Source organism: Peromyscus maniculatus, chromosome 7 (genome assembly GCF_049852395.1).
Source record: "Peromyscus maniculatus bairdii isolate BWxNUB_F1_BW_parent chromosome 7, HU_Pman_BW_mat_3.1, whole genome shotgun sequence".
Lineage (NCBI taxonomy): Eukaryota > Metazoa > Chordata > Mammalia > Rodentia > Cricetidae > Peromyscus > Peromyscus maniculatus.
This window is the reverse complement of record NC_134858.1, coordinates 20619696-20639223: the sequence shown is the minus strand read 5'-3', so window position 1 is coordinate 20639223 and position 19528 is coordinate 20619696. Positions and strand designations below refer to the sequence as shown.

At 42.3% G+C, this 19528-nt stretch overlaps 1 protein-coding gene across 3 annotated transcripts in view; it reads right to left on the bottom strand.

The window, feature by feature from the left end:
• Nucleotides 1-19528, bottom strand: part of Bbs9 (Bardet-Biedl syndrome 9) — a 425345-nt gene that overhangs the window by 186181 nt on the left and 219636 nt on the right. For all 3 annotated transcript variants that reach the window (XM_006991684.4, XM_016009926.3, XM_016009929.3), the window contains 2 exons: nt 16241-16413; nt 8007-8159 (listed from right to left, as the gene is read on the bottom strand). In XM_006991684.4, the coding sequence (XP_006991746.1) occupies nt 8007-8159; nt 16241-16413 (326 nt within the window). The remainder of the gene's footprint in view (nt 1-8006; nt 8160-16240; nt 16414-19528) is intronic.

Sequence of the window (19528 nt, the reverse complement as noted above, 5' to 3'; positions counted from 1 at the left end):
GAGGGGGAGAGAGGAGAAGGGGAGGGGAGAGGAGGGGAGAGGAGAACTGGCTGGCCACTACATCAAGACTCAGAACTATCTTAACACATCTTGAAATTTGTGGCCTACTTGTTGGAAATGGAAAAGACAAAAAGACCTGATGGCAGAGTACAGTTTCTAAATGAGACCTCTCCATGAGCAGTTTGCTTGGCTACAAGTTAACCACAGCGCTCACCCCAGACAGGAGCCCGTGAGCTGCCCTGGGGAGCTGGCTGCCCAGCGGAGCTGTCAGTGACCAGTGCTGAAGCCCCTTCCCCAGCCTTGGGAAGAAACTGGTGGTAGGCATCATTGTGTGTTTCCACCCTGCGCTGGATTCCAGTCAGCCTGGTCTACAAAGCAGGATTAGAAAGCAGGCCGGAACTAGCAACGTCTATGGAGACACCTGATGCAAGATAAAAGTGCAGGCCCTGGGTTCAAAAGTGCTAAGAACTTCCTACAGCTCCTGTGTGCACGGAAGTGATGGCTTCACAAGCCACAGGAAGCCAAGCCTGAATCAGTGTAAGAGGAGGACATGCAGAAAGGCCGGGTGATAACGCCACTTCTGAAACACAAATGTGACTGGTGCTCAGCAAGTCTCGCCATCAGAGACAGCAGCGACGCCAGTAACTTTAAATAAGTCCTGACTAAAGTAATTAGAGAAATCCTCTTCAGACCACAATTGTGGACGAATAAGAGTTTAAGGACAATAAAACTACACATTATAGGTGTAATTCAGTGGTAAAATGCTTGCATGGCATACATGAGGCCTTGGATTCAACACAAACACCCACTTAAAGCATTTTAATTTAATGCGTTGTGGTATTAGTAATGCTAAAAGACTGAGAATAGATCCAGAATTCCTCACTGCTCCAAATAAACAGATGCCATGTATTTCTCCACTTCTGTGATCTGCACGACCAAAATCAATGGAATATGGGGAACAAGGCTATTGGTGAAATTATTAAGGGCACGGCTACCCACTACACAAGGCAGAGGTGGAAGCTTGCGAAGTGTTTGAGTGCCAGGCACAGTAGCATACACATTTAATCCCAACCCACAAGATACAGAGGCAGACAGATCTCTGTGAATTTGAGGCCAGGCTGGTCTACAAAGTGAGTTCCAGGACACTGTCCAAAGTGGGAGAAGGGAAGGAAGGGAGGGAGGGAGAGAGGGAGGGAGGGAGGGAGGGAGGGAGGGAGGGAGGGAGGGAGGGAGGGAGGGAGGGAGGGAGGGAGGCAGGGAGGCAGGGAGGCAGGGAGGCAGAGAGGAAGAGTTTGAACATTGGATCTATAGCCACCAGATAAATTAGCCAGGCAAGCCCACTGGGCCATGAGGTATATGGGCCAGTGATCCCACCTGTCTGCAAGCCAACTGCCAAGTGTGTGACTGAACTTGTCCTAGGCCATACGGTGTCCAGATGAACCATCAGACAGCTGAGGAAGTCCAACCAACGTGAGGCAAGCAAGGCCCCAGAAAATGGCCCAGCTGATCCACAGTCAGGAACAATACATGCTAGTGACTATTGCTGCATGAACTAAGGTCCGGATGCTCTGCTAGTCTGCTCTCCAGGAGAGCTGTTAAATGATATAGGTAGCATTTTAGTCACTGGGAAAGAGAACATGTTACGCAATAAGCTAGAGCTGAGCAACTTCGCTCACCACTTTTGGCAGGGAGATTAGATTCTCACTAAATTGAATAATAAAGTCCAGATGGACTTAAAAGCATATAAAGAATGAGAGAGTACAGCCGCTAAAATAAATGATAAGTTGGTACCTCCGCACTCCTGACAGTTGGAAGGCTAGCTATCCTAAGCAGAGGGACTTAAAGCAAAGAGATGGAGATTTACTGTGAAAATATTTTAAAGGTTTTTACATAATAAAAGACATTAAAAGAGGGGCTGGAGAGATGGCTCAGCAGTTAAGAGTACTGAGTGCTCTTCCAGAGGACCCTGGTTCAAGTCCCAGCACCCACATGGCAGCTCACAACTGTCTCTAACTCCTGTTCCAGGGGATCCGACACCCTCACACAGACATACATGCAAGCAAAACACTAATGTACATAAGACACAAATAAATGAGTTATTTTTTAAAAGACATTAAAATAAAATGAAAAGCAAATGGAAACATTGTAGAACTGTATGCACGATAAGGCCATCATAAAATTATTACTAATGTATTCTACAGAAGGAAAACATGAACAACTTGATAGACTAATGAACAAAAGGCACGCGTGATGTAAATCACACACAAAATGCAAATGACCACCTAGAATCTGAAAATGCTCAGCTACAGAGGTGAGCGAGGGAGAAAGAAACGGTAAGAAGGCAGCCACAGTAAGCCCTCAGTCAAAAATCACAGCGATCCAAACAAGTACAAAAACCTTCAAAACGGGCATCTGTGGCTGGGAATAGAGCTGTGTGGCAGAGGACTTGACTAGTATACGCAGGCCCTGGGTTCTAGTCCCAGCACCATATCCAGAAAAAGGAAGAAGGTATGGAAGGGAGGAAGCAAGGAAGGCTTCTGTCTGACGGTAAAACTACCACTTAGTATAAGAGTTCTGCAAATGGGGCGGGGGGGGGCAAGTGAGAGAGCGTGTGTGTTGAAGAGAGCATTTGGAAATGAAACAACCAGGAGTCAGCCACCTGGGTTCACAATCCTCACATGCCTTCCTTTTTGTACCTTCTCTGCAGTCAAAAGATTTCTGAGCAGTTTGGCTTAAAGGGTCTTGGGGGACACCCCTAAGGATAGAGGGTTTTCATCATTCTTAATTAAGGTTTCAATTTGTAATGCTGACACATAACAGAGTTTCAGGAAGATGACATATTACTGTAATCTCCTTTGCTGATCAATTAATAGCACCATGTTTGAGATGGCATATTAGTCACATGACCACCAAGAGTATTTACCACAAGCAGTTAAAATTTGTTGAGATCTTATATACCAAGCACTACTCAAAGCAATTTATGTGTTTATATGTGTACACAACTTCATAGAGGATGTGCGACATACATTATTCTGTAAGTGGTGAAACTGAGGCTCAGGAATGTAAATTTCATCTGCTTTTTGATTGGTCCAAGTAATTTGCCAGAGATCACACAGTTAGCAAGACGTAAATGAATGGCCTGGATCACAGCAGAATGACTGAGCCCAGAGTCCTTAATTCTCATGTTCCTATACATCAGAGATTCCTATACAGCCCAAGCCCTGCAATGGGTAAAGGTCATTGTCAACATGGCTGCATTTGGAATCACTCAGGGGACATTTCTGGGTGTGTCTGTGAAGGTGTCTCCAGAGAGGCTTAACTCAGGATGGAAGACTTGCTCTCAGTATGAGCAGATCGTGGCATGTGCCAAGCCCTAGACAGAGTAAACAGGGGAGAAAGGGATCGAGGTAAGCACCAGCATCCAGTCCTCTCAGCTTCCTGAATGCCGGCACAATATGGCCATCAGGCCTCACACCAGGCTGCCATGACCTGCAAGGAGAGGGGTCAAGGAACAACTTTCAGGACAACTTTTCACTACAGATTCCGAGAATCAAACTCAAACCATCAAGTACCAGTGACAAGCACTTTTACCAAATGAGTCACCTCACAGGCCCTAAAGGAATATGTGTTTTAAGGGAGAAAAAAAATTACCTTCTGTAAAATAGTGCTCAATAATTCTGAAAACAGGAAATGAAGAAAATCAAAACTCGACAGGCTCCTGTCCCATCTGCATAGAGGCATTTCAGTGGAAGACTGGTGGTTGACAGTTAACTACAGCGCACACGCACAGCCTCATTAAAATAGAAGCAGAAAAGATTTCCTCTGCAAGAACTTACAGCTGTACAACCTTCCTGGCTATGTCAGTCTGCCTGAGTCCTCCAATTATGCCATCGAGAAAGAAAAAAGTTTCCATTTCTCAGCTCCTTTGGGCGTGCTAAAATAACACGGACATGAAAAAGTTTTCTGTTGTTTTCTTCTTTGTAATGATGCCTTTATCAAAACATGGTTTCGAGAATTTTTCTTTATAAGTGACAAGAGGATGTTCATTCATAGAACAAATATTAACTAAGTGTGTGGAGACACATACTACACTGTGAACACAATGGCAAAAACACACTGTAATTTAAGAAAAACGCTTGCTTCTTCCTCTATATTCATAAAAGAAAATCATGACTGCTTCCGTAAGCGGTGACACCTGAGAATCACCCAGACACGAGGTGTCAAGGAGAAAGAGTGCACATTTCAATGGACAGCTCGAGGCTCTTCGCTGACTGCTGCTGAGACACAGGGATCAACAAATCTGAAAGCACATTGCTCGAGAAAGAAAGAACTCCAAAAAGGTAACGGATCTAATTTCAAATTGATACAACAGGAAAACACTTTCAAGATCTAATAACACACCACGCGTGTTAGTGCACATCTATAATCCAGGCACGTGGGAGGAACATCAAGTTTGGAGATCTGCCTGGGCTACAAAGTGAGATCTTACCTCAAAAAACGAACCCAATAGTCACAGAATAGTTTTGCCATGGAGAGTAAAATGGGGCGTTGGTATAGACTGAGCCTTCGCTTGTTTATTTGCCCCACCAAGCAAATCATGCTGGAAAGCTAGGCAAAGGACACAGCTGAGATGACTGAACATAGACGTGTGACACTGAGGTATGTAAAATGCCTGCTTGATCCAAGTAGACTTAGCCGAGAGGGATTTTCCTCAGGGCTACACTCAACCTTAAAGGTAATAGGATATTTCAGTGTCAGGCATGAAATACCTCCCTTTGTGCTATTGTCCAGGAAGGCCCCAGTGGTCTCCAAAACAAGATGCCATTGACCTTGCCTGTGGTTACCCACATAACTACATGGTAAGACTCTACTGCTGAAGACACCATCCATTTTTGACTACAGGACAGAGAGAAATCAATCCCAAATTGACCAGGAAACTTCCTCCATGCTAGTTAGGTTTCACAGTGCCAGAAGGTACTTATGAGGGATTCTGTGGGGAGAGGACATGAATGGCCTTTCCTAGTGCTGGACCCTGAATTATGGTACAATATTAACCCAAAGGCAAGAGGTGCCCACTGGTACAATTGTGGCAGGACTGTTATGGGTTAACCAACCACTTTCTGATTGGAGTTAAAGCATGTTCCGCAGAAAGAAGTTCAGGCCTGGTACTATAAACCTGGTCGAGAGGCCCTGGCTAAGGAGCTCATAGGCCCTAGGGTAGAACATACTATTGTTATTTTGATAAATGGTCACATTGTCGAATTACCTTCTAAATGTTTACATTTATACCCATAGACCCAGGATGCGCTCAACCTTGGTCAGAGAAACTTTTCTTTGCAGTGGGCAGCAACACAGATACTCATAACTGGCCCAGACACTGTGGGGTCTCAGCTCTAAATGGGACATCTTTATCAATGCATCTCCTTCCCTCCCTCCACAAAGCTCAGGGTGTATGGCGGAATAGACCGTGGAAATGAGATATGAAACGCTGTCTTCTGGACGTTACAGGGCTGTGGCACTCATGATCTCATGGCAGCTGTGGTTTTCTACACCAGCCCTGCACAAGAACACACCAGCTAAAACCCCAGCTCAAATGGAGGAGGGGCGTCCAGGCCCCACTCCTAACCGAGGAAAAGAGACCAGTTCTTCTCTGGGGATGAGGCTGTAACTAAGTTGCCCATGGGCCAGTGGATGGCACCACATCCATGTACATATGGGCAGCACTAATCAGACTTAATAAATAGGTTATTTTTTTAAAAAAGAGGAGGGCATGAAATTAAGAGAGAGAGATGTGTTATGGGGCCTCAGGGGAGTTGGAGGGAGAAACAGATGGTGGATATGATCATATTTCATTATATCATATATGAAATTATCAAAGACTAATTTTTAAACAGTGAGATTTTTCCTTTCATCAGCTCTGGCTCATCTGCACTGCAGGACTCTACACTGCAGAATCCCCTGTAACCACTGGAAAGGAGCAGACCTCTGCACCCACGAGGGAATGTCTCCAGCACACAGTGAGAGAGGAGAGAGGTACAGAGGTACGCAGAAATGTGTAGGCTGATGTTCTTCGTGGGTTGTTTCAGCCGCACAAATCACCTCATTACAAGTGCATTCTGTAAGAAGTTTCTGGAAAGATGCCAAGCAGATAAGAGTGGTTCACTTCTGAGAAGATGACAGAGAACAAGATGAGGATTTGGCATTAAGAATGGCAGCAATCTTCTTTGGGAAAGTATATTCATGTTAATCACATCATTAAAATTAACTTAAAGGAATTAGGCTTTTATGCTCAAGAAATTAACTGTACAGTAACACTTTAGTGTAATTTAACATTAACACATATAGTCAAACTGAATGGCAGTGAACATCAAAACTGAGGCAAATCCCTGACAGTATCATTTTTTTCCCCTCAAAAAACTATTCATTTTTAATCTACAAAGAATGAAAGTTTAAAATACACATTTAAGTAAAAAAAAAAAAACTATGGGTTTGATCATCTAGTACCTATTATTACAAGTGTAAAATTGAAGCTAGGCAGAGAAAGAATTTTAATTCCAGCATCTACATCTACAAAAGAGGGTGGAAGTCTTGCTACACATCACACTGGGAAAGTATCAAATGAAGCTTCCTCATCAGCCCGCTGTGCAGTGTGGAGAAGACGTCCAGCACCAAGTGGTCCCGATGATGAAGGATGCTCCAGGAGGAACAGACAAGTGGGCCAGAAGTATGAGAATGGAGGAGGAGGAGGAGGAGGAGGAGGAGGAGGAGGAGGAGGAGGAGGAGGAGGAAGAAGAAGGAACTGAAAACAAGAGAACAAGTGTGCTAGAGAGAGCTTCAGAACAGACAAGGCCTGAGCGCTCAACCCAAAAGTCACACAACGACTTAGAGCAATACGCAGTCTGTGCTTGTAGAACAATCTATGAGACATTTCTACACACATCATGGAATGAAACTTTTATAATGCCGTAGTACAGGGACATCAGGGACACAGGATAAAATCATCCAGAACCGAACAGCACATTCACACGAGGACAGCAAGTAAGAGCGGGGGTTTAATCAATGTCCACACCCCTTTGACAAGGGTCTGAGAAGGCAGGAAACATGCCAAAGCCACCCAGATGAGCCACGACTGAGATCCTGACCTCCGAGACCAACAGTCTTCGAATATCCGACTAGGTGTCACTGTACATGGGCTCTTAGATGGCTGATAATTTTCAAGTAACCATGCAAGTCTCACAAAGCTAATGTGTTACCAGAATAGAGATCATAAGCTGATTTCTTCACCTAGGACAACTAACTCTGGACAAATATCTGATCCGTACTTTCAAAATCAGCAGAATGGAGTCAGGGGAGGGGTTAAGGAAGGCACAGTAATGAAAGATAACGGAACAACAGGGAGTTAGAGTTGGGGTGGTAATGGAACGTGGGAAGAGGGAGTCGGGGTGGTGGTCAGTATGAGCAGTGTGGTAACAGACACACAGAACTGGACATGGGGTAAAATCCGATGGAACTTGTTAGCACATTCACACGGGGAGCACGAGTCACCCTAAACAAGAGTCGGGTTTTAACCAACGCCTACCCACACCCTACTGGTGCCTATGCTAGAGCTTTCTAGAGTCACCATGGAGACTAGGGCAGTGACACGTGGGTATGCCTGCACTACTTGTCACAAGTCCACAGGAATATCTAGTCACTGTAACTCTTGAAAACCTCAGTTCTAGAACATAAATACCACCAATGCTATTTTTAAAACAAAGTAGTGACACCATGTGGAAGACCCAGGAAGCTGCCATGTGGCCAAAGTCTTCGTTATAGTCATACACATACTGGGAGTATATGGTAGTTGCTTGGGAAAATAGCGAATAAAGGTGATAATTATGGGCTACCCCAAAAGTCATACAGCACTCCTAACCACACTGCACAGCACATCTTAGTATTCTGGTGCCTGACTCTAGGGGTGGGGGAAACATCTCCAGCAGCAGACAATTGCCACCGATGACACTGACCTGCTTGTAGGTTCCGTCTAGCAGGGTGTCCAGGTGTTGGAGTGGAGCAGGTGTCTTCTCTCTGAATCTCGTTAGAAGCCGACGCTGAATGGCCCGGAATTGCACAGCTCTTTCAGATAAAAGTTCCTCTAATTTCTCTCCATTTATTCGCAGCTAGAAGGAATAATTTCTTACATTGGGGTTAAATAGATACAATAAAGGAAACCCTATCTCAAAAAAAACCCCAAAAGCCAAAAAGAAAAAAAAGATGCTTAAAAATGCATACAATGCAATATAAGTTTGAGAAAGAGTTGAACAGATTTAAATGGTTTACAGAGAAATGGGAATTAGGACTATACAGTACTTGGTGCCTGAGGACACAGTCAATAAGAAAATAGGTAAGTGGAAATGTAGGGATATGCCAAAGTGTCTTTCGGGACCAATTATCTTTAACATGTTTCATAAAAACTGGCTATATGGAAAATTTTTAATTTCTTTTTTTCATTACAATAAAGCAAATAGCAGAGAGAATAAAAGCTTAGGCACAGAAGCACTAGAACTGAATTCATTTTTATAATTTCAGCTTTTTATCGCTTAAATCGAAAGCCACTGGTACACATCCCAAATGTATACAAATACACACATCACACAGTGATAAAATTACTATTTTAAAAGGGCAAACAAATGGCTAGAGAGAAGTCTGGGTGGGCAGAGTACTTGCATGAACATAAAGACCCGAATTGGAATCCTCAGAACCCTGTAAAAATGAGGCAGATGTGCTCTAGTCCCAACCCAGAGACAGAGACAGAGCATCCCTGGGACAAGCTACCTGAAATAGCCAGAATTGGTGAGCTTGTCCTGATAAATGACGTGGAGAGTAATCATGGAAGATATCCAATGTCACCAGTCATCTTCCAACATACAGGTACATCCATATACACACATCCTGTATTCACTACTTCTCTACTGCTGTGATAAAACACTATGACAAAGGCAACTTATAATAGAACTGACTGGACTTATGGTTCCAGGACTTCAGCGCCTATGAAATGACGTGAAGGTTGCATCCCAGCTCACACCACACTGCAGCAGAGACAGGAGACAGCACAGTGGGGATGGCAGCAGGCTGAAGCATCCAACACCAGCCCTGCAACACACCTCCAACAAAGATACATCCTAATCCTTCCCAAAGAGTTCCACCAACCGGGGGCTCAAGGAGCCTGCGGGGGCCATTCTAAGTCCAACTACCACACAACACACGCAAACTGGCATACACACATGAATGCAATCATGTGTGTACACAACACCAGTACACACATACAAAATTAATTCTACATGATTAAACCCCTGTAAGCAAAGGGCAAGTTGCATAACATAATAGTGATATCTATAGACATGACAAAATTTATGTCATAGTATCTAGACAACATCTACAAGCCAATGTAAAAAGGCCAACAGACCAACAGAAATCACTAAGGAAAAAGAGAAAATGGGAAAGTTTCACCAAAAAAGTTAAGGACAACTTTATTTATTTATTTTGTCTCATCACATGACCTTAAATTCAAGTTGCTCTTATCTCAGCTTCCATGTACCTGAATTATAGGACTGTACCACAAAACCCAATCCACTTACCCACAATAGCCTTTGATCTAACAATCCCACTGCTACAAATTTATTCAAGCAATAATGCTTACATATGCATGTAAGGATATTTATAACAGTATTTGATTGTTATTACACTTAGATATTAACAATCAAAATAGCCATCAAGAGGAGCCGTGATTAAATAAAGAGGAATACCATGCAAAGTGTGTGTTGACATTTAGTACTTTCTAGTGATATATTAAATGAAGCAACTGAAAAAACAGACTGTTACCATGTGGTACTGTCCATGTGTGTTTCCAAGTAAAACTGAGTATTAGCATAGTTCTGACTACACAGAATATTTCTAGAAGATATATAACAGCAACAGCAGCCTCCAAAGAAGAGACTGACAGGCTAGGGGATAAAAAGCAGTAGCCTAACTCCTAACTTTGAAATAGAATATTAATGAAAGAAATCTAGTCAAAGCCTGTGTGTGTGTGTGTGTGTGTGTGTGTGTGTGTGTGTGTGTGTGTGTGTGTGTTTAAGACCTCTCTTTTTTTGAGACAGGTATTCTCTGTGTAGACCAGGTTGTCCTTAAACTCAAAGATCTGCCTGCCTCTGCCTCCCAAGTGCTGGAATTAATGGCATGCACCACTACACCTAGCAAGTCAATGTCTCTTAAGGAAAAAATACTTTCATTATCAAACATTAAGTGGCAGAACTGAAGAATTACAATATCAATAAACATGCTAACACAGAAAAGGGAAAATCTCATGTGGTCCCAACCAATTGACAATTAATGTCTGCTGCAGAAATTAGTGTCTCCAAACTATAAGCCCCATGATTGGTTAATCAATACAAAATGATCAGTACTGAAGCCATACACATACACACACACACACATACACACACACACACACACACACACACACACACACACACACACACCAAAAGCAGTCTCAGCAATGTGCATATATGTGTGTATATATACACAATAATAACCAAACAAAAAAAGCTATCAATTTGAGAGTAGGGAAGCATGGGAGAAGTTGGACTGAGGGGACATGGGAGGGGCTAGATGGTGGAAAGAGAATGAAGGAAATAATATGATTAAATATTTTAATTAGGCTGGGTGATGGTGGCACATGCCTTTAATCCCAGCACTCGGGAGGCAGAGGCAGGTGGATCTCTGTGAGTTCGAGGCCACCATGGTCATTGGGTATTAATATCCCTCAATATCAATGAACTCAATTCCCCAAAAAAAAAGACACGGGCTAACTGTGGTGATATAGTGTCCCCCAATATATTGTGCACCCTAATAAACTTATCTGGGGTCAGAGAACAGAACAGCCATTAAATAGACACAGAGGCCAGAAAATGGTGGTACACACCTTTAATCCTATCACTTGAGAGGCAGAGATCTATCCGGATCTCTGTGAGTTCAAGGCCACACTTGTATACCACACACAGCCAGGCATGGTGATATACATCTTTAATCCCAGGAAGTGATGGCAGGAAGCCTTTCTGTATATAAGGTATAAACACAAGAAACTAGAGGCTTTTAAGTTTTTAGGCTTTTAGCAGCAGTTGAGCTGCAATCCATTCAGGTGAGGACTCAGAAGCTTTCAGTCTGAGGATTCATGGAAATAGAATCTGATGAGGAGTTGTCGAAGTGAGGTTGGCTATGGTTTGTTCTGTTTCTCTAATCTTTCAGAATTCACCCTAATATCTGGATCTGGGTTTTTTTTTATTAATAAGACCATTTAAGATTCATGTTACAGGATAAAAGAATGGATATGAAAGCAGGATCCATCATTCTACTGCACAAAAGAAACACACCTCAACATCAAAGATAGACATTGCCGCAGAAAAGATTTTCCAATCAAATAGACCTAAGAAACATTACTAAGCTTAAATCACACTTCAAACCGCACAGCTTAGTAGTGGGAAACTTCAATACCCTACTCTCACCAACAGACAGAATGTCCAGACAGAAACTAAACAGAAAAATAACAGAACTAACAGATGTTATCATTCAAATGGACCTAATAAATATCTACACAACATTTCACCCAAACACAAAAGAATACACCTTCTTCTCAGCACCTCATGGAATCTTCTCCAAAACTGACCATATTCTTGGCCACAAAGCAAATCTCAAAGGAGACAAAAAAAAATTTAAATAACCCCCTGTAACTTATCAAACCACCATGGATTAAAACTGGATTTCAACAACAGAAACAACAGAAAGCCTACAAACTCATGGAAACTGAACAACTCTCTACTAGGTTATCACTGAGTTAAGGAAGAAAGAAAGAAGTTAAAGACTTCCTAGAACTCAATGGAAATGAATGCACCAACACACCCAAACTTATGGGACACAAAGAAAATGGTGCTAAGTTCATAGCACTAAGTGGCTTCATAAAGAATCTGGAGAGATCTCATACTAACAACTTAACAGCACACCTGAAAACTCTAGAACAAAAAGAAGCAAACTCACCCAGGAGGAGTAGACACCAGGAAATAAATTGATGGCTGAAATCAATAAAACATCAACAAAGAGAACAATACAAAGAATCAATGAAACAAAGAGTTGGTTCTTTGAGAAAAATCAACAAGATAGACAAACCCTTGTCCAAATTAACTAAAAGGCAGAGAGAGAGCATCCAAATTAACAAAACCAAAAATGAAATAGGGGATATAACAACAGATTCTGAGGAAGTCCAGAGAATCATTAGGTCATACTTCAAAAACTTGTACTCCACAAAATTGGAAAATCTAAAAGAAATAGACAAATTTCTTGAATAGACACCACTTACCAAAGTTAAATCAAGATCAGATCAACAATTTAAATAGACCTATAATCCCTAAGGAAATGGAAGCAGTCATTAAAAGTCTCCCAATCACAAAATCCCAGGACCAGATGGTTTTAATGAAGAATTCTACCAGACTTTCAAAGAAGAGCTAATGCCAATACTCCTTAAATTATTCCACAAAATTCCATAAGAAACATTGCCAAATTCTTTCTGAGGCCAGTCACCCTGATACCCAAACAAAGTATCACACAAAGACTCAACAAGGAAAAAGAATTACAGAGCAATTTCACTCATGAACATTGATGCAAAAATACTCAATAAAATGGACTCAACAGGTTATATTTAGGAATATATATATGCTGTGGATATTGCTCTATATAAATAAAACACTGATGGCCAGTGACCAGGCCGGAAGTAGGTTGCCAGGCAGGAAGTAGGTGGGACAAGGAGAGAGAATTCTGGGAAGCAGAAGGCTGAGGAGAGAGACACTGCAGCCACCGCCAGGACAAGCAGCATGTAAAGATGCCGGTAAGCCACCAGCCACGTGGCAAGGTATAGATTTATAGAAATGGGTTAATTTAAGATAAAAGAACAGTTAGCAAGAAGCCTGCCACGGCCATACAGTTTATAAATAATATAAGCGTATGAGTGATTATTTTATACGTGGATTGTGGGACTGCGGGGCTTGGTGGAGCCTGGAGAAAACCCTCCAGCTACATATATATGTATATTCATACATTTATATATACATAAAACATTTAGTTATTTACAAAGAGGCTGTGAATTTGAAGGAGTGTGGAGAGAAGTACATGAGAGAGTTTGGAGGGAAGAAAGCAAAGGGAGAAATGTAATCTAATTATAATCTCAAAAATACAAAAATTAAAAGGATATATGGGCAGCTCAAAAAAAGTAACAAAATGAATTTTAATAGCTAAAATTTTTAAATGAATAAAAGGGGCTGGAAATGTAGCTCAGCTGGCAGAGTACTTTCCTAGCATGCTGGAGGCCCAGGGTCTAATCCCTAGCACTATGTGCTCCAAGCATGGCCATGCTCAACCTGTAATCAGTGCTCAACCTGTAATCCCAACACTGAGGAGCTGAAGGCAGGGGCACCAGAGGTTCTAAGTCACATTTATCCTCAAGTGCATGGACTCTGCAGGCATCCTGGGACACAGGGGACCCTGTCCTAAGAACAATGACTGGCCAATTATAACTCCCCTACCTGAAATCTGCTTCCTTAATAGTCACTGAGTCTATGAACACATGGGATACTAAAAAGACTTCCTCAATACGCCACTATTGACCAGAGTGCTAGCTCCGTGTATAGCATGTACCAGAGAGTAAGGTGTTTTTCAGTATCAGAATTTCATAATTTAGGGGCCTAGGGGCTGGCAGGACAGCTCTGTGGGTAAAATGCTTGCTGAATATGCCTACCAGCCTGACTGCATAACCCACAGTGAAGGAAGCAAGCCAACTGCTGAGAGCCAGCGGGACTCTGGCAGCATCTACACTTCCACTTCCACACCACCCTCAGCAGTGATGATAATCATAGTAATAGTAGTAATAAAATAATTGCAACATTCTAGCAAACATTTATTGATCATGAGGTCCAAAACTGTTTCAGGTACCAAGAATCACAATGAACAAAACAGAAAGAAATCTCTTCCTTGATTACATAAAGCAACACAGATTCAAAAAGCTATCTTGATTAAAAGTCTAAGAAATTATTCATAGCCAAAAACAGACAGTGGCAACAGGGAGCAAAGGAAGAAAAATCATTACCCTTGTGTGTGTAACAAATCCAAGTGCCTGAACTCCCTCTCCCGAAGGAAAGAGCCTGATATGGAAACACTGGGGAGTCCCTATCCAAGAAATCAGAGGGGAAGTGTATGGCAAACCTATGAGCCAACAGGATACAATAATCGCTATTTTAAGTATTATGAACATGTAGTTAGTATTGCCTTTCTGTGGACCCTGAAACACTGGCCTCTCACATCAGTACCGACAAGTAAGAATTTCCTGAAATATATCTTAGAGAGTAAAGATGATCTCACCTGTTCTTTAACACACAGTCTTAGCTAGCACCTCTGCTTCTGCAAACCTATCCTAGAAATAAGACTTGCAAAACACAGTGGGAGGGGTCTGGGGATGCAGCTCAGTGGAAAGGCACTCGCCTACTGAAGTACAAGGCCCTTAGAACCACTCCCTAACACTCCAAGAGAAAGAAAAAGTGTGTGTGTGTGTGTGTGTGTGTGTGTGTGTGTGTGTGTGTGTGTATGGGGGTGTATCCATAATTACACTGAAATATTAAAATTCAAAATGTCTACACTTAAAGTACCTCAATATACCCCCCCCCCAAACTGTCGGTTTTAGCGGCACACTTGAGTCAAATACATACTAACCCAGAAAATAACCGTCCGCTGGGCGGGGAGGTGGCTAACGAGTACAGTGTTTGCCATGGGAGACTGAGGATCCGAGTTCAGATCTCCCATATAAAAAGCCAAAAAGCCTGGAGTGAGAGCTGGGTGTGGGATATAGACATGCAAAACCTGGAGCCCAGCTGGCAGCCAGTCTAGCTGGAAAGGTGAGAGATCCTCTCTCTCCAAAAAAAAAAGAGAAAAAAAAAATTAGGGAAAACACATGATGTGAGCCTTAGGAATGGCTGAAAACTACTGACTCCATTGAGAATAATCACTTTGAATAGAAAATTTCTTAATAAAAAATAAAATTATTAATGTATGTAAAAAAAAAGAAGAAGGAGAAGGAGGAGGAGGAGGAGGAGAAGGAGAAGGAGAAGAAGAAGGAAGAAGAAGAAGAAGAAGAAGAAGAAGAAGAAGAAGAAGAAGAAGAAGAAGAAGAAGAAGAAGAAGAAGAAGAAGAAGAAGAAGAAGAATCACTTTAGGGGTGTGAGAGATGGCTAAAAGTACTTCCTGTTCTTACCGAGGACCCAGGATCAGTTCCCAGAACCAATCCTCACAACTGCCTGTAACCCTAGTTCTAGGGAACCTAGCACCCTCTTCTGGTGTCTCAGGTTACCTGCATGGATGTGATACACATACATACACTAAAGACTACACACATACATGTAAAATAAAAATAGATGATAAACCTTTCAAAAATAATAAGTAATAACTCTAGTAACCAATGCTAGGCATTCAAAATTCTTTCAAAATTCCCTTTTTAAATTCCCTGTAGAATCTGTTCACAGACTATTCAGTAAGTGCCCCTGGTGACTTTAATGCATACAACATTTAACATAATATTAGCCACTTTCCAATCCATTCAGAAAACACGACTCTTTCCAGATATGAAATCAATCTTCAAAGGATATAGAATGTCACTACTTAGATACTCGAGAGAACCCACCACACAAGAACATTCAGAGCAACAAAGCCTCCATCGATCTCATTGCTTTGGAAATTTAACGGTTCGGCATCTACTAAAAACACCCATTCAGCCAGGTACAAAAGAGCATTTTATGCATTTAACTGCCATTCCAATACAGAAGCTCTGCTGTGCTGGTTATAGATGAAAAAATGAAAAATCACTTTATAATCGCACTTCATTTACATCCTGCTTGAATTAGTTTAGCCAAGTGGCTGATGATAAGCTCAAATAGTTTTAACACTGGGTCATTGGGGGCAATGGTTAAGTCTACATGTGGGAGAATTCAACCAGCTCTGTTTGAAGGTGAGACCACAAGCTTAGGTCCAGCCTGCTACTCTGTAACTAGGCAAAGTCCACCATCCACAGAACAGCTCAGAGCCCACAACACACCAGCATGTACCCAGAATTGTCACTTCTGCACTATCTCTTTCTCTTTGGTTTTTATTTTTATTTGGTTTAATAACATACCTCAAAATGATGATCAATTAACTCAAAATATTCTTGAAGGGGTATACATCCAGAAAAAGAACATGCAAAATCTTTGATTCCCTGTTTTTCAAAATATTCCTGAAGGCGAAGGATAAGTTCATTTGTTATGAGCCAAAGATCTTCAAATTGCTCACTCTGGATGCGGTATCGTTCTAAGAGAGAAAAATAACAAAGGAAAAGTACTCATTAATACATGGTTGAGTTAGCAACCTTGACATGAACACCAACTAAAGGATAGCATTTCTTTTTTATAATGTAGATATGATTTCTGCTGGCTTCCTACACTACATGTCTGCTGCTTTGCTGCTGGCTTCTGTATCAACCATGTAACGATTTCAGATGTCCTTCCAAGGGAGATGGCCAGGGACAGGCTGAGTGCAGTCCTTCTCATCATGTGTCTAACAGTAAACAGAATTAAACAACCCAACTGTGGTGCAGCACTCGACTCGGAAGAGAAACAGCCATTGAAAAGGTGCAGTATGGTGGTTCCAGTCTACTGCTGAATACTGGTATGAGACAAATCGCTGCAATTATGATCAAAGATTTCTGTTTTGTCTAAATTAAAGAGAGAATTCTGTTTCCCTCTGTTCCCTGAACCCTGAGCACCAAAAGCTCCTGTGTATTCTCTAATGATGATGGCTGTGATGGCGAGCCCAGGGTGACAGTGATGATGATGATGAAGGCGGCAGCAGCAGCAGCGGCATCTGTAGGATCAGCTGTGAATGAGGACCAGCTAAGTGCCAAACACTGTGGGTACACCAGCTTCTTGTTATACAAAGAGAAAACAAAGCACACAGAATTCCAGTGACCCAACCAAGGATCGGGAAACACATGAAATGTGACAGCTTGAATTCATACTACATACATTCTTCCCTACCTATTTTAATTTGCCTGTTCTTTGGGGCATATCTTGATCTCATCTACCCCACAATAAACTGTTTTTCTACCTCCACGGAAGCCTGATACACACCAGGCTCTGTCACAACTCAGGAAGACAGATTCTCTTTTTCCCCATAGTCATCCTCTTGTTCTGCTACATATGTGTATTCCTTACTTTCCTGTTGTCAAGATAAGTATCACGACCAAAAATAGTTAAGGAAGAAAGGCTTTACTTTATTTTAGTTTCCAGTGTCAATGGGATCGAGTCCATTAATGGTGAAGAATGTATGACGTGGCAGCAGACACAGGAAGGAAGCTGACTGACCACATTTTTATCCACACAAGAAGGAGGAGTGAGGGGGAGGGAGGGAGAAAGGTGGAGCAAGGCCACAAATCATCCAAGCCTGCCCACAGTGACATACTTCCTCCAGTAATGCTTCACCTCCTACAGTTTCCAGAATCTCCCAAGACAGCAACACCAGCTGGGATTTGAACAAATACGAAAGCCTATGGGGGACATTTCTCATGTAAACCACCACAACACAGAACAAACAATACAGGGCTTGCCTGCCACAGTCCATGCAAAATGGCTGCTTTATCTACTGTGATGAAAATGTTCTCTCTGCAGGTGACAGAGGTTAGGATGGACATCACATCCACTGTCTTTAAGGCTAACTCTTCTGCAGACAACACAGGCACCCTGCCAGTGCCTCCTTCAGCTTTGATGACGCTTCTATTTCTACTTCATGCTGGTTTCTCACATCTTCTGATGGGCTTCCTTGGAAAGGCTGGCCACTAGCATCTCTAGATCCCATCCCACCTGCTTCTGTACCTCAAACAGAAATGTCCTTGTCTCTCAACTGCAGCAGCTCTGGGCTTTGTGCATCTGCACTGTCGAGAGCCCAGACCTTTCTTGCACCTCTCTGTGGTCATAGGAGACCATTAGGGAAGAGCTTCCATCAGCACAGGAGGCTGAGCCAGATCCTTCACAGCTGCCAACTTCTGGGACTTCTGCCCTAGGTGCTCATGTCCTTCCATGTGTGAGTATCTCTTCATAAAATGTATGAAGTATACTCGACAGGCTGGAGATGTAGGCCAGCTGGTAAAGTACTTGCCTAGCATACACAAGGCCATGGATTCAATTCCCAGAACTGTATAAAATAGGAGTGGCGGCTCACAGCTGTAATCCCAGCGCTCAAGAGGTGGAAGGAGGCGGATCAGGAACTCAAGATCATCCTCACCTATATAGTGAGTTCAAGGCCAGCCTGGGATACAGACTCTACCTCAAAAAAAAAAAAATGGCAATTGACAGAGTTAGCATTCAATAAGCATTGTTTATTCTCCTATTACTGCCACTGTTGTCTCCAGCGCATGGTAAACACAGTGTGGAGATTTCACTGTAAACGTCTGTCTATTGACTCACATAGTTTAGTCAACCCATGTACAGCTAATGCCAGGCATGGGTGGTGTATGAGCAAGGCAGGGATGCTGTGGGATGGCAAGAAAGGCAGGCAAAAGATGCCCCTATTTAAAACATTAAGTAGGCCAGAACTCTTGCACACAGTCAGGATGATCTGAGTTGGATTCCTAGATCCCACAAGGTGGTCACATGGTCACGGAGAACCAATCCCCAAGGGTGGTCCTCTGACCTTAACATGTGCCAGCATGCATGTGTGTGTGTGCAGGTGTACACATATGTAAGCAGAGGCAGAGCTTTTATATCCTGACTGCCCAGTCCCAAATAAATACACAAAAACTTCTATTAATTATAGAATGCTTAGCCAATAGCTCAGGCTTACTACTAACTAGCTCTTACATTTAAATTAACCAATTTCCATGTATTGCCACACGGCTCACAGCTTTATCGACTCTGCCCTTCTTCATCCCAGTCCTCAGTTTGATTGTTCCGCCTAACTTTATCCTGCCTTGTTATAAGCCAAACAGCTTTATTATTAACCAATGAGAGTAATACATATTCACAGTGTACAGAAGGATTGTCCCACAACAGACATATGCAACACAAATGAATAGATTAATTAACTAAATAATGATAAATGATTAATTAACATAAAAAACCTGCAGCCAATTTAAAAGAAGGACAAATCAGATTAATGAAACCCTCTTTATAAAGCGAAGTAACACAAGACCACCCTTAATTTAGTCTCAGTTGCTGGGAGCCATCCCTGGTGGTGGATGGGTCCTGCAGAGGATGTAAGGAGTTGGCAGGAGAAGGAAGTAAGCCAGGCCATGGTGGTTGGGAGAATCTTGCAGCCTGACTGATTAGCAGCCAGGGTGTTTCTTTATTTATACAGAATTTAGTTAGCTGGGATACATTCATGATGTTCAAAAACATAGATCATATCATTTTTGGTTTTGGACATGTGTTTC